General features: G+C 39.5%; 1 protein-coding gene across 1 annotated transcript; it reads left to right on the plus strand.

The window, feature by feature from the left end:
- The first annotated feature begins 6,462 nt into the window (after positions 1–6,462).
- LOC103697166 (E3 ubiquitin-protein ligase RHA2A-like) lies at positions 6,463–7,371 on the plus strand. Its single transcript, XM_008778974.5, has one exon. It carries the CDS (start codon positions 6,538–6,540, stop codon positions 7,042–7,044), a length of 507 nt encoding a protein of 168 aa, XP_008777196.2. The 5' UTR covers positions 6,463–6,537; the 3' UTR covers positions 7,045–7,371.
- Positions 7,372–15,874: the final 8,503 nt, after the last annotated feature.

The following is a 15,874-nucleotide window of genomic DNA, read 5'->3' on the forward strand; positions in this document are numbered from 1 at the left end:
AAGCGTAGCATCAAAACAAAAACAGCTTTTTTCTTAGTAAGAAGATGGTGAAGGATTAGGATAAGCCTTCGCAGTGGTGCGGGTGGGCGGCGTACTCCTACCATTGGAATGATTAATTTTGGATGGCCAATGATTTAACTCATATTTAACCTGATTTTGAGCTGAACCTAAGCTGCTCAGATGAATTGCCCGACCTACTCCTACCATTAAGGGTTGTGGAAGGTTAGGGAGGTTTCACCCAAGTTCCAAACCTATAGTTTGGATCTTAAAGTTGCATGATGCACTTTTCAAACAAAAGGGATTGGGATCTAGTTGTCATTATTCCCACAAAGTCGTAAGAAGAGTTCATGATTTTTTCATAAAAGCTTAAGCAATGTATTCGCAAAAAATCGGGTAGATTTGTTTTCAAAAGTGACAAGCTCCTGAATAGAATAGAAGATTATTTGCCATGCGAAAGTTGGGTGAAATAATTTTGCAAAATGACAGATAAAAGAGAAAAAGAAGGGAGAAAGATAGTAAATGTGAAAAAAATAAGAGAGAAGACCCCCGATCAAACTTAATATTGGAAACTAATGATCTATATTTTCTCATCTGATAGTGTTTAATTCATAAATATTCTCGCTGGGAGTAGTCCAAACTCGTTGAAAGTAATACTTCCAAACAAGACACCACATAATCTTAGTAGTTAACTAAAGTCCTCTGGTATTTGGCACATAATTGGAAACATAATCCTGTGTTTCATACTTGAGTCATCTGAAGCTTTGTTCTTCTTCGAAGTTTGATTTTTTGAACATATGCTGCATGTACAGTTGGAGAATTAGCGCTTTTTAGTTTGTTTTTCAGAAGTAGCAAATTGTCCTGTTACATTTCTATTAGATTCATCATTAAATCCAATAATCCTCCTCTCCATGCTGCCAACTCTGATTGGATGGTCGGTTGGACAAATATCATATTAAAATTAGAGGTCGACCATGAGAGAGCCTAGAAACTTTGCTCCATGATTGAACCGAATAGAACCCAATGCAATGTGAACCCAATGCAACTTGGTGAGCCCTCTTTCGACGATAAATTAATGCAATACATATACCCGCGACATAGACAATTATGCCATTCCTTTCTCTTTCTTCTCAATTTTCTATCCAAGTGGCAGTCACCACTTAAAAGTAATCCAGATAAGCTAGAGACTGAGCTATATAATAAATTCCCTTCAATCATTTATGACACGCAAAAAAATTTCCATTGCGTTATAGAGGATACTTCAATGTAGAGCCCTAACTAGTACAAATAATAGTCATTGTCTCCCTTAAATATAAAACAGCCACCTCCAAGCCCTGAAAAACTAAATAAAGTATAAATTTAATGCTAATTTAAAATTCTATTGTAAGTCATTTAGGCTGTTAAATAATTGCAATATCGAACCTGATTTATGAATAATTATGTAGGAGAATATAGAGAAATTGGGAGATACTATTTGAGCCCATAATGTCCTAACCAGTCACTTTCTTAAATACCAATGATTGTATATGAGGGGGAGACTAGCTAATGACTTGGAGGGAGAAATGATTGAAGAAAGGGTAAAGAACCAAGGGGAGCCTTGTACCATATGCAAAATAATGGAGGTAGTGATTAGGCAATACATGAAATATGAAATTGTTTGTAATTTATATGCTTAACCGGGCATCAAGCGAAAATTCTTGCATCGAGTCTGAGCTAATCGGTCACTCATGAAACTAATCTGTAATCAGTTATATTCGATAGAGTTTGATGCGTAAATATGTCATTAATAAGATGAACTAGTCCCACAACATACCCTGCAGTGTCTAGTTCAAACTCATATTTAAATTACTTACGTTCCATAAGGTTTAATTCACAAATATTCTCACCTAAAGTCTGAAGACGTGGCAGGTTAAAACTTAAAATTCAATGGAAGTGATGATTACAAACAAATCTCTATGTTAATTTAACATTCGCTTTAAGTCCTGTAGTATTTGGCGAGTTCCAATCTTCTCATTCCACTGCATTAAGCTTGGACTTGTTTCGATATGCTACCTGATCGAACTAGTTTAAATGAAAATCATAGAAATTAAATCTCCTTACAAACAAATTATTTTGTTTGAGTACTTAAATATTGGCCAAACTATACGTCTCTCCATTCCATTGAGCTTGAACTGGTCCCAGCAAGTTGCATGACGAGACAGGCTAAAACATGATAACAGTAGCAATTGCAAATAATCAACTCTACAACTGAAATAATTCACTGAAGTCCACCTCATACAAGCCCTCCAACAGCCCTCCTGTTCCCAATTCCGTTTGTAGCTCCATGGTTTGAATGGAGATTATATTTCTTTTTCCTCGTGTATTAGTATGGCGTTGGTGCAGCAAACTGATGAAATAAGAGAATTTTTTTTCCTATACTTTAAGAGAACAGGGAAGAATGATACTCTAACATCCTTGTTGGCTCGTACTCAATCCTAATAAATATGTGCTGCTGTGTCCCCTAATCTATATAGATTATGAGCCAGGTTCACTCTGATACCATTTATAATAATTTAGGATCTCACCTAAAATTTATTCAACGAATAACTGATGTGGAACTAAACACACGTCTGCATAGGTCTCCACACATGTAGTTGGTGGCAAGATAAAGAAATATTGATACATGGAGTTAGGGGATTGGCACTCTTAAATCTATTGATCAATACCATCACAAGAATTATTTAACAAAATTAATTGTCTTATTATATTTCTGTTAATTTCATCATTAAATCCCAATGATTCTCCCCTCCAAGTTGCCAAGTTTGATTGATGGCTGGTGTGATGAGTATCAAGATTTGGATCCGATGTTGACCATAAAAGAGTGTGGAGACTTCACTCCATAATTGAATTGAAGAAAACCCAACGCAATGTGAACCCAGTGCAACTTGGCGGGACCTCTTGAGACAATAAAGACACTGCATGCTGCCCGAATCCATGTTGTTCCTCCTTTTCTTCTCAATTTTTTGTGCAAATGGCAGCAATGTCTTCTAAAGTTGCTGCAAGCACCACCTAACATCCGAGTAAACCTAGATTCTTACCCATAGCATATAACCTTTAACCATTTATGATAAAAAACAAACTTCCTTAAATTATAGAACAACATACTTTAATGTTCGGGCATAGTTGATGAACAGAAGTCATCGTAATAGGTTTGAACACTCCTCTATTAAATTATAAACATATATGGCAATCTTAAATAACTCTTAAGTTCATGGCAGTCATATCAACCATTTCATAAAAAAAAACACACACACTAAAGTATTGATCTTAAATACTGCAAAATATTATGGAATATAGTACAAAATAAGCATGGCGGTTCGAAGACATTAACCTATAGCATGCTCATTTATGATTTATGATATTTTATATAGGAGGGTATATAAAGACAAAGGCCGGATGCCCCTGGAGTCCATATTATCTTAACCAGTTCATATTTTTTTAAGTATTGATGATTGTGATGGAAAGGGGCTAGCAAGAGAGAGAGAGAGAGAGAGAGAGAGAGAATTTTCTGCAACCACAAGAATCTCATGAATATATATAATATTATTTAATGTTTTTAGTTATTAAAAAAAATTTATATTAGATGCATAACTAAATATATATCTGCATTGTTCTTCGTATATTTTTTCTATTTAGGTAATGATATCCTCGTCAGGCTAGAGATTCAAATCTATTCAAATCTAATCATAAACACCATGATCAGCTTATAATCAATTTAAATAGATCTATACTGCAGCTTATAACACCATGATACTATTTGTAACGATCCAGGCCTTATCTAAAAAAATTAGCTAGAATATATTTTTTAAATTTTTTAGTCTTTTTTATGCATAATCGATATAGAACTAAATATATATTCGCATAGATGCACATAATTTTAAAAGATAGAAAGAAAGCATGTGGCCTGATACTATGTACATAAACAATAATGGAGCTTTGGAAAGATGTGCAAGTGGGAGAGTTGGCCAACTGATCGAATGGACCTGGTAGGTGGCAAGGATGCCCTCGGACGAGATGTTAAAAGACTTAGGACGAACATAATATACTGTGATTGATGGATTCGAAAATCTTAGCAGTATCCCTCATGTCCCCCCTGTACACCACAATCAACACCAAAGACACCCATTTAGATCCGAAAATCTCGGCGTATCTCCATTATCTATGCTTTTTATTTCAATTATATGATTAATTAACCAAGACATGAGATTATATTATGTGACAAGTTAATACTTTGGAATATTCTTGTTCCTACCTTCCTATCCACCAGACTAGTCCTGCAGAGGATGTCTTGCTTCCACGGGGATAATCCTTTTCTCTCTCCCTTTCGTTGTAGTTTATCATGTCATTAGGACATGAGTGGAATACTTTCGACACTGACGCGGACCAACTCTATTATTTTTGGTTCGAGGGTGAATTAAGCTTGTGGTTGTCTTCATAGACATGAGTGTAATTTTACCTTCTCGTTGCAATGATGGATCGTGCTATCGATCCTTTTAAAATTTAGTATACATCGAATTTCTACAAATCAAGCAGTATTCAAGTTTCTGATGGCATCAGTTCTCTTCATTAAATTTTATTCATGAGTATAATATCTATGTCATTACAAGTGTTGCACTGAGCTATACCGAGTTCATCATCATAACAAAATAAACAAAATCTATAATTCAAACAAGCAAACCTAAAGAACATTCTCCATACAGAACAGTTCGAACTAAATTTTAAGTAGTATTAATTCACTTTAAGAACCTCACTCCTAGAAACATAATATAAAGCTAAATATATGAATATTAGTATCAAGTTCATATCTTGTATTGACTTTCAAGATTACAAACAAAATTAGACGAGGACCAATTTGACTATAGCATGATTTACGTACGGTTTATCAAGGACCAGCTCTTATTTGACATGGTGATTGTTTATGTTGGATATTTGCATGCAATATTTTTTTTTATTAGTTAGAATTCTTAACATAGTTGGGCATATTAAGCTAGAATATAGCATTGAAATTTGATTCTTTCTATTGTGAAATATGATTTTGTGGGGTGGGGTTTTGCCCACCAGCAGAGTTCAAATCTTATCCTCTCTGGTTGGGAGAGGGACGCAACTAGTTGGCGAAAGTTTGGTTTTTTCTTATAGTTATAGCATGATCACCAAAATTATCAAGTACAAATTCTCCTCCTCTCAGCTATTTCTAAATTTGCTAAATATCTACCCACCTTTGCTTTCATTCCAAGCAATATGATGTATCCAGCGAAACAGAGGTCATGCACTAGGAAAGAATATACTCCGCACCTTCTTGAAGAGAGAATATATAAAATTGCTTCATATTGTAATAGTTTCTAGGAGGATCATACTGTTCAATGTTTTGTTTGGTAATAAAAAGATGTAGCTAACAAAAGTATATTTGATAATGTGAAAATTAGATAAATTATTGAGATCTTGAACAAATACTATAAAAGCAACTCGTTTGTTTATTTTTTTGTAGCAAATGAAAAAAAAAGGGTGCAAACTAATTTGATAACTCTTCTGATAATTCAATACATGGTCATAAAAAAAGTTGAGACTAAGAATTTTGCCCTTTGAATTATTTTGCCAAATAGTTTGCATATTTGCTATAGCGAGACACCTAAATGGGCTTTCCACAAGTCAAGTCTTAACTCATATACTCATAAACTAAGACTTTCCACCTAATTACATGTGAATTTGCACAGTTAAAATATTAAAAAATCAGGCACCGAGTAATAATTTAGCAAACAAACATATATTTGAAGGAGCGAAGCTTCATGCCCACTTTGAGCCTCGGATATCGGGAACTATAACGATCTCCGACTTTGATGTTCCAATTTCTTTTGCAAGATTCCTTGATCCCATAATCGTGGAAAATTTTGAGAAACAAACATGAGGAATGAAATGCTCATGAGAAATAGGACCTACTAAAAGTGTTCTTGAAGTGAAAATTCCGATATTTTTCATGGAGGCAAAAAAAAAAAAGAAAGAAAGAAAAGAAGTTCCACACGATTAGGAACACACGTAAGAATGAACTTGGTACTATTCTGTCGTCAACTTTCCATCATAGCTAATCAAGCATCTCGGTGTAGTGGTTTGATCGAGTCCACCACATGCTGTCTGAACTTGGGAAATGGCCGGTCTCTCTCTGTCATCCATGCATGCAGGTCCCATCAATGAAGAAATGATGATGGAGAGCCAGGCAAGAAAAGGTTCCACCCAAAAGGTGACCCAACACTAATTAGAAGTGGAGCTGTCATGGACCAATGAGAGAGCATCTAAAATGGACCAATAAGAAGACAGGGAGATCAATACGTGCTTCTCAAGTGGCACAGTGGTGGGACCCCATCACCACCACTTGAAGGTCGAAACCACCCTCCCTCTCTATATCATCAATCCAGAGTCCGGACTTGCCCCATGCCCCTCTTCTCTCCCTCCCCCCCCCCCCCATCACTCTTTGGTGATCTTGTAGAATTAAGAAGAAATTTAGAAGAAATGGGGTTGTCGAACCGACTCCATGACGTCTCCAGCGACTCCATCCCGATCCTCCTGGTCGTGACGGCAGCCGAGTGGGTCTCCTACCTCCGCTCCCTCCTCCTCTGCCTCCTCCACTCCCTCGGCCTCCTCCGTCTCCACCCCGCCGACGAAGACCCCCTCGTCCCAGCCGCCGGATCCGGCCTCGCCGGCCTCGTCGTCATCGCCGCCTCCACCCGCTCCTTCATCTACGAGGCCGCGCCGTCGGCGGCGGAGGAGGAGGAGTGCGTGGTGTGCCTGTGCGGTCTCGCCGACGGCGACCGGGTCAGGCGGCTGGCGTGCTGCCACGTGTTCCACAGCGAGTGCCTCGACGGGTGGTTCGACCAGAGGAACCTGAGCTGTCCTCTCTGCCGGTCGCCGCTGGCGGCGGAGGAGAGGCGAGCCGATGCAGATCGCCGGATCGGGGCGGAGCTCGTCGCCTGGCTCTCTCCCTATCGATCTGATCATCTCCCGATCGGACGGTGCTGATGTCTTCTCTTCCCAATTATCGTTAATATTACCGTTGCCGCTGTTGTTATAATAATAATAATACTAATTATTGTTATTTGTTTTTGAGGGTCGGCCGTGGCTGAGCTGCTTCGCCTTTTCTTCCACTTTTTATCCCCTTTTTGGAAGAGTTTCTTAAACTCTTCTTCCTCCTCCTCTTCTTCGTGCTTTTTTTTCGGCGTGTGAGGGACAATTACGTTGTAAGTTTTGGTTCCTAATTAAGCATGGATGGCAAGGAGGGATCCTGTAAGTTTTAATTGTGTTAACTGTTTAAAACCATGGTGTTAATGATGGTGTGCTTTATATTGATGCTTCTTGGTTTTTGTTTTTGGATCGTGTCATGGTTCATTCCAACCTTTTCGGATCATATTGGATTTTTATTGATGGTATGATTTGATGATGATGATGATGATGATGAAAGGAAGAATTATTACTTTGCTGCAATACTTCTGTAGTTTATTTGTGTCTTGTTATGTTTTTTATTAATTCTTTTGGGCTAAATAAGGTGATGAGGAAGATCAATACTATTTAACTCTTTATATGTTATATTTTAGAGAAATCTGTGGATGGTAGGTTGATTAGGTTTGCCACCACCGCCAGAAACAAGTCTTGGGTGCATGGCGGCACACTTAACTTTTGATGCACGCCAGATCACCTAATAGACTGGCCTTACTTAGTTAGTCTCCCCAGAAAGAGAAGGGGGAAGTCGGAACGGACTTGCGGAAACCTTTAATAAGACCTTGTGCAAATTGCTGAAGAAGATTAGTGACCAGAAACAAAAGAGATTGATACGAAAGGATCTTCGAATGGGTCCGTGGCTGCACCCTTGACTTTTGATGCATGTTTGCGTGCATCAATTTGGATACACTGGTGGATGACAAATCGACTGGTTTGCATGTTACTCTTAACACATAAGCCCCCCCACCCCAAATGATCATGCCCTTTGCTTTCTAAATAAAATAATTATAAAAATATTACTGATTATGTCATAAAAATAATAGAAGAAATATGTCAGAAACTCCTAGGAAGGCTTCAAAGCAGCATCTCTTTTCAATGGCAACTACAATAACCTTATTTGCTTCCTTTTGCTCCTTTTTCTATTTTTCATGCATACACTATGGTTGCAGGTAGTACAGAGGGGGATAGACAGTATACTTAAGTAGGTGGGATCAAATACTTGAATACGAGCACCTTTAGTAAATCACCTTTTGCTCCTTTTTCTGTTTTTGTTATTTTTTACTTAAAATCCAAGATATTAATTTTAAGAAGGATTTTTTTTTTATTGCTACATTTAAAAATTCTTCTTTGAAGAAGAACAGTTGTAAGTGAAGTCATACAATTATCCGATATCCTCATTCTAGAGACTTGGAATAGGGAACTTCGTCGTGAGCAAATTAGTCGATAATAGGAGCCCATATACTTTGCATATCTAACAAAGTTTCAACAAAAGGGAGAATAAAGAGCTGCATTAGTTTCTCTCTCCTCATTCCTTATAATAAAACTAGCTAATTATTCTCAGAGAGATCAAATACTCGCCTCTCAGTACTTTGTGCTCATACCACTATGCTTCCCGTATTTCCAAGAAACAATGGATGTAAAATTAAGTACTAACCTTGGTAGTGGTATATAACTGAAACAAAATGCTATGTAAAATTAAGCACTAATACATCTGAATACACTTTAATTTGAAAAGCAGTTTTTTTTTTTAGAATGATTAGGCAGAGCCTAATGACTTTCATTAAGCAAATGAAACCGGTACAAAATATAATTTGAGAGCTCAAAAATAAGAAATTGTTGGTATACAAATTTCAAATGCCACTTGATGTTCTCACCATCAGAATCTTTAATGTTATGATACTACTCTAATTGAGTGACAGGGATAGGCCTTTTATTTGCTTCGAGACTTTATGATCTTTGCTTGTTGAAAAGGAGAAGTTAGATTTAAGCCTTCAATGCCATGATGACTACCTACTCTTGGAGATAATGTAAAGCTGGACGAGGAGATCCACTTGGTTCCTTAGACATGAGGATGCCTTGATTACAAGAAAAGTATGCATGACCTCTCACTATCTTTCACTCTCAAATCCCAAGCCCGAACGTATTTGTGGAACTAGGGTTGTTTTTTTCCCCCGGAAAATAGGATTAAACAATAATATTTGTTGAGGATGTTGGTTTAGTTCAGCAATGGAATGGTCAAATCATACCCACCTACATTAGTGCAGACATTTTTCCATATGTAAAAAGGGGATCAATTGATGATCAGCTTAGTCTGATTAAAAATTGGTTTCTAAACTTAGGTCCACAAATTAGACTCTAAATTCAACTAGTTTGCATAACTGGTTGGCCTGGGTCTGGTTAAGAGCGCTTGTTTGGATGTTATCATCTCTTAAGACTTGTACGTATGACCAAAGCACAATTCTAGTTGGAGACAACCCTCCGAGAATAGGTGGATATAAAATAGAAGGCATGAATTAGCCCTTCCTAATATCAACTTATTGCTAGCTACATGTTTGAACTCTAAAACAAGATTCAATCAACATTACCAAAAGTTTCGAAAACACTTGGAGTTTAACAGACTACATTAGATTTGGGATTTGCATGGAGACCTGAACCGCTGCTACTGTGGCCTGAATTCTATTCCATGCGGTTGAGCTTGCACACCACTCAGCTCTCAGTCCCAACATCCAAGGGTCCTCATATTTCCCTTCTCACAACAAATCTCAACCATCCAATGGCATCTACAATGCCAGCTGACCCATATGGACCACTAAAATTGTGTAGTACAATGGACCCAAAGCTCATAGCTCTTGTTACTGTCACCGGCTGGCCTACCTGAGAAGGGACGTAGTCTTTGAATTATCCGGTGGTCCTACGCGACGGGTCCTTATCAGAGGCACAGAGGCCGCACACTAATACCTCACTGTGCTGGATCCCTACAGGCTTTGATGGTACTTCTATGTGTCTTTTTATCCTTTAAATTGCACTTGGTTACTTTCAAGCACGTGAAACTTGGTCTATAGTGCAAGGTTTATCGTTTCAGCACTGGACTCTATACCAACATCATTTTATTACAATATCAATATACGTAATATGATATTATAGAATTTGGTGTACCGAATATTAGTATGTTAGATATCATATACCAATTCGATATGGATATAGTACGATAAAGAACGGTCTATTATAAATGTCATGATTTCTTTCGAGTGTAATGTTATAGGCTTCGAAAGAAGAATCTAGGCAATTTCATTTAAGTGGTATGGTGGTGCTTCAAGTTTTGTTTTTTTTTATTTTTGTTTGTGTTTTCAATTGAAATATGATCAGTGTCTAGGTGGAGATATAGGTGGTGCAGCATCGAAAGACATGCTATGTCTTTTGTGTTCTTCTGCTGGTTTTAATTCTCTTCTCCATCACTTTATTTCATTTTATTTTAATTTCCTTTCTCTTCTACAACTTTTCATTATTTTAGTAAATTATTTGGAGGATAATAACGTGGATGAACTAAGGTGGATTTCTCTCTCCAAATAAAAGACAAACAAACAAATAAAAGAAGAAATCCAAATATTTGAAGCCAAAGTATCTTTCAGTTTTTATTGAGTTTCCAGTAGTTTCAGCTGAATTTGAAACAAGATCGAGATTAGGCCGAGTGAGTTCGGCCTAGATATAGTGGGGAGAGGCCCAACTAATCATCAAAAGAACTCTCAAGTGGAAGGAGCGCAACCCAGGCCAAAATTGTCATCAAAAGAACCCATCCAACCAAAAGTAAATGGACACGACCACATTTGCTACGTCTGAATCGACGATTAGCGTCAAACGAATGGTTTCAGGCTTGCTACATACAGAGCCAATTAGAACCTAAGTAAGGGGCCAGGTCCAATTAAAACTTAAATCGAAAAAGAGGAGACCCAATTCAACATAACTGAACATAAACGCATTTTGTAAATTAGGCCAAAAGCTGAAAAGAAAAAAAGAAAAACAAATAATACATATTTTGACTTTGCTACTCTTACATTAATTAAAAAAGAATCATATCGATGAATTCCCAATGGTTCCGATGGGAACTGGGAAAAGAAGAGGAAGAATAATTTTCAGTTGTTGTTGTCATAATCTTTTAGATAAAAGTAGCACTCTATGAGTGTGTGATACCAACCTAGGGATGCAAATGGGCCAGCCATGTTAAAACTTACACTGTTTCTAAGGCCCACTCAGAACCCTCCTGCGGCCCTGCCTGACCGAAGCCATACTACCGAGGTAAAGTTGTTCCAAGAGACGCATTAATTTGCTGACAACCCGTAACCTTGGTCCCCTGTTCTTCTTCCAACCGGGATGCATTGCCCCCAGGATGGTGAGAAGCTGATAATTTCTCTGAATTCTTAACTAAGAAGTAAGAATCATCCATGGTGATGCAGTCCATCCAACGACAAGTCAAAGGCAAAACTATCATGATGATGACAAGCTTTTCATTTTTGGCCTCCAAGCCAAGCAACTGCGTCCTCCATCTCCCCTATAATTAAGAGGCCACCTTCCGGGATCTTTAACCAAACATACTCTTACATACCATCCCTTTTCATCACCATGCCGCCCCGGCCTGAACCCCGGCCACGCCCACCCGGCCCTCCGCCTCCTCGCCCGGAACCTCCCAGGCCCCCGCCGCCCCGGCCAGAACCGCCCAGGTCCCCGCCGCCCCGGCCAGAACCGCCAAGGGCCCCGCCGCCCCGGCCACAATCTCCCAGGGCCCCGCCGCCCCGGCCAGAACCTCCCAGGGCCCCGCCGCCCAGGCCAGAACCGCCCAGGGCCCCGCCGCCCCGGCCAGAACCGCCCAAGGGCCCGCCGCCCCGGCCAGAACCGCCGAGGGGCCCGCCGCCCAGGCCAGAACCGCCCAGGCCCCCGCCGCCGGGACGTCCGCCGCCCCGTCCAGAACAGCCGAGGCCGCCGCCACCCCGGCCAGAACCACGAGGGCCGCGGCCGCCCGGTCCGCCGCCTCATCACCATAGACCGCGCGGCCCGCCACCACCATGATCACACCGTCCACTAGCAACGGTGTCGCGATAGGATCTGACAAATACTATGTACTTCTTCATGAGAGACGCCGGTGCTGTGGTGTTCTACATTTCTGTACCAGGATTCCCGTCCTTGCCGGTTCATATGTGGAACCTAGTCGTGTGTGTGTACGTGCAATAAAGTCCCAATGTATTGGTTGATGTACAAATAGTTGTTGATCTTGTTTGGGTATGATTGATCTTACACGCAAAAGAACAAAAAGGAAAAACGATTCCCTTCCAATTAACATTCCTTTAGCTTTATACGATGCAATATTTTCTAGCTAATTGTAGCGATGCATCTTCTTATTATAGATATGTCACATGAGACCAGCTTATGCCTTATACTGGACACACGTTCATTGGAGGTTTCATATCATTAACAAAGTTTGGCTGGGGGCTTCATGTCCCATTCCGGTTGGAGCAAACTAAAAGCGTGAACGTGGCGCAAAGGAGTGGGACTGTCCACTTTTGGATGTCGAACGCAATGACTTGCTGCTGCCTTTCAGCTATCTTATCTGGTTGGTCAGCAGCTATTTTCAACTCGGCACTAATCCATAACTGGATTGAGCTTTGGTCTTAAATTATAATTATGTTGCAATCTTCCTTTTTTGTTGTTCCTTTTTCTTCTTGTTTTGTAGCCTATGTTGAAAGTTCTTGGCCTAATCTCTCTTTCCTTATGTGCCTAGCTAGTTAAAACGTTCAAAAATAACTCCCATACAATAAGCAAGAACTAAACTAGCCAGTAATGGAGGGAAATTGGCATCCCAAATAGCATTCCATGCACTATCCTGATTCTCCTGCAGATGGGTTTGGGAAGCACAGAAAGATTCTATAGGGTCAGCCATCTGCCAAATATCAATTACCAGGGGGGTGATATAGCTTTCTAAAGGAGTTCCATAAACTGCCTCGCAAGACTTAATCCAAGTGATTACCACCCAAGAATCGCTCTTAAGCCAAACTTGTTTAGGCTGAAATGGTCGAACCGCCGCTTTTAAATTAACCACACCATGCAGTTCTCAGCTCGGTATGAGGACGTAGTCTCGCTTTGTGGTGGCTTCAGGAAGGGTACAAAATTATATCCGACAGAGGCTGACATTGATTGTGAAATGTGGGGTTGGTGGTACATCATGCCGATAAGTATTTGAGATACATGCATGATTCACATGTTGGGCCCCATGATGTTTGCAGTGCATCTCATTCATACCCAAATAGGATATGGAGCAAATTTGGACATTCAAACTATTAAACTAAATTACAGTGTAATCTTTGCAGCATAAACACCAAAAATTCAGGCCTTTGGAGACTAAGGGAACAACTGTAGCATCGATTTTTAGTCCTACTCCTACCAATAAGGGTTGTGGAAGGTTAGGGAGGTTTCAATCAAGATCCAGACCTATAGATTGGATCGTAAACTTGCTTGACCTAATTTTCGAACAAAATGGATCGGTCTCATAATAGGTTAGCTCTTGTTAGATTAAATAAATAAGGCAGCTTTGGCCCCCTCTTTCTAATAGAAAAATCTAAACCATCTGATGGCATATTTAGCGGGCCAATTGTCATTTCCTAGCCACTATAATTGTGGATAGAGTTCCTAATTCCATTCAATTTTATGAGCAAATAATGGCTCAAAATAGACCTGGACAGTGGAAATACTACTGTGGATCCCAAACCTCCAGTTGTAATTGTCACGGATCGAAGAAGGGACAAATTCTTCAACTGACCCACCATTGGAGGCAGAAAGGCCACGTACTATTATTAGACTAGCACCTCGTTCTGGAACCTGCCAGGCTTCTATAATACCTTTTGATGCATTTTCATCCACTAATTAAACGCATTAAAGATTATTCTTAATCAGACATCAATCAAATAGGGGAATTGTGAAAGGAACACAATATGCATATTTATGGGTTTGAATTTGGGAAGGTTAGTCAACTACGTTTCAAGTTGCAATCTTATCAAAATGGTCCAAATCCAGCCGAACTTAACTGAACTTGAATTGGCTCGAGCTGATTTCCAAGTGAATCAAGTTATAAACACACTCATGGCTTCAGGCTTCATTAGCCCAGTGAATATTTGGGAAAGAAGTTTGGTTCAGTTTAACTGAGCATCCAATTAGCTGAACATAATTCCAGCCCAGTTGTAGCGCGCTGCTTAGGCCCAAACTATTGTCACAGGATTGTAGTGGACCTAGCCCAGGGGTGTCCAAGGAATATGAGCTACGCCTCATTAATTGAAAACATGGAATGGTTTCAGTCTTGCTAGAAGGATTCAAATGCAAATCAAAATCAAATTAAGGAAGTGGACCTAATTAAACTTGAACTAATTTGACCAAAACCAATTGAAGAGGACCAAACTGAATTTAGGGTGCGTTCGGTTTACGAGTAGAATCGGAATCAGAATGGACCGAATTGAGAATGGCCATATTTTTTTCGTGTATTTGGTTCGTGGCTAGAATTAGAATAAAAAATGAAATGGATTTTAAATATTAAGAGAGAGAGAGTCAGATTGGGTTTTGGGAGATTAGGGTTTCTTTGTTTTTTCTTAGAACTGGAATGACAATAGGGCTTCGTCCAACTAAACAATTGGAATGAGAATTACTCATTTCTATCTCTATTCCCGTGCACAACTCCACCCGATCAAATATACCGCCAATGTAGTTGACATACAAATAGATTTAGATACATGCTTGCCTAAATTTTTAAGAACATTTATAGAGACAAAGATCGCTGCTCAAGGTCTCGAAAATAGGGGAGGTCAACCACTGATTCCTTGTATAGCTCACCCATAGGTGACTTTTTGTTTTTAAAACTAAAGTGTTGTTGCTAAATTCTATCCAATTCCATATGATGAAGATGAGAAAAGGACTCCTGTATTCTTTTTCTCAAAAGAATAAATTTATCTATTCCATGCCGGCTGCTAATTCTTAACAAAGAAGCATCCACCATGGGAAGCCAGCTAACCAACAGTCAAAAGATCAAAGATCAGCGTGACTAGATTGCGGAGTAAAAGATAATAACGTGTGCAGACCTGCAAGTCAATCAACTAGGAGTCTTCCCAAATGAGCCAAATATCCAACACCTCGGGTGCAATTCATCCCCCCATCTGCCGTCACCACGCCTCCGAGCCACAACCTGGGCCGCCATTGCTTGCACTGCCTTGTCCTGCTCTTTCTTTGGGTCCTTTTGATCCTCCTAAGCACAGTCCTCCAATCCTCCTGGTCCGCCATTATCACACCATGCAATGCCTCTCTACTACGTAATTACCATCGCAATCTTACAAATAAGAAAATATGGGCAAGGGAGTTTTACTCCTTGTATATCTAGAATTCTTGTGTAAATACGGGCGGGTTGGCCCATGAATCACAATTTATATTTTGTTGGCCGAGTAGAATGGGTTTTGATTTGATCAATGATGCCGTACGCATCGTGGCCTCCGCTCCCGAACAGGCTTAGAACGGGCTGTGGAGACCGTCTGGGATGGACCAAACATTTTTCAATTCAGTATCGGAAAAAAAATAAAATAAAATTACACCCTCGAATGAACCATCTCACTGAAGTATTGCAAGGATGCCGCTCATCATACTTTGCTGGTTCTGAGGCTGATAATCTTTCAACAACATATTTATATATATATATATATATATAAAAGTCAACAGGACAGAAGATTGGATAACTTCATTTATAACTCATCATTTTAATCAGTATTTTGAAGGTCTACATTTTTATTGCCTTCCCTGTTGTATAATATTTTGTACTCGGATGCTATTAGCT

The sequence above is a fragment of the Phoenix dactylifera genome, chromosome 7 (genome assembly GCF_051530095.1).
Source record: "Phoenix dactylifera cultivar Ajwa chromosome 7, Ajwa_hap1_PhDact_Kaust_v1.1, whole genome shotgun sequence".
Lineage (NCBI taxonomy): Eukaryota > Viridiplantae > Streptophyta > Magnoliopsida > Arecales > Arecaceae > Phoenix > Phoenix dactylifera.

What these genes read in the sequence shown, in the direction of transcription:
- LOC103697166 (XM_008778974.5), top strand. Translation starts at nt 6,538, where the DNA reads ATGGGGTTGTCGAACCGACTCCATGACGTCTCCAGCGACTCCATCCCG.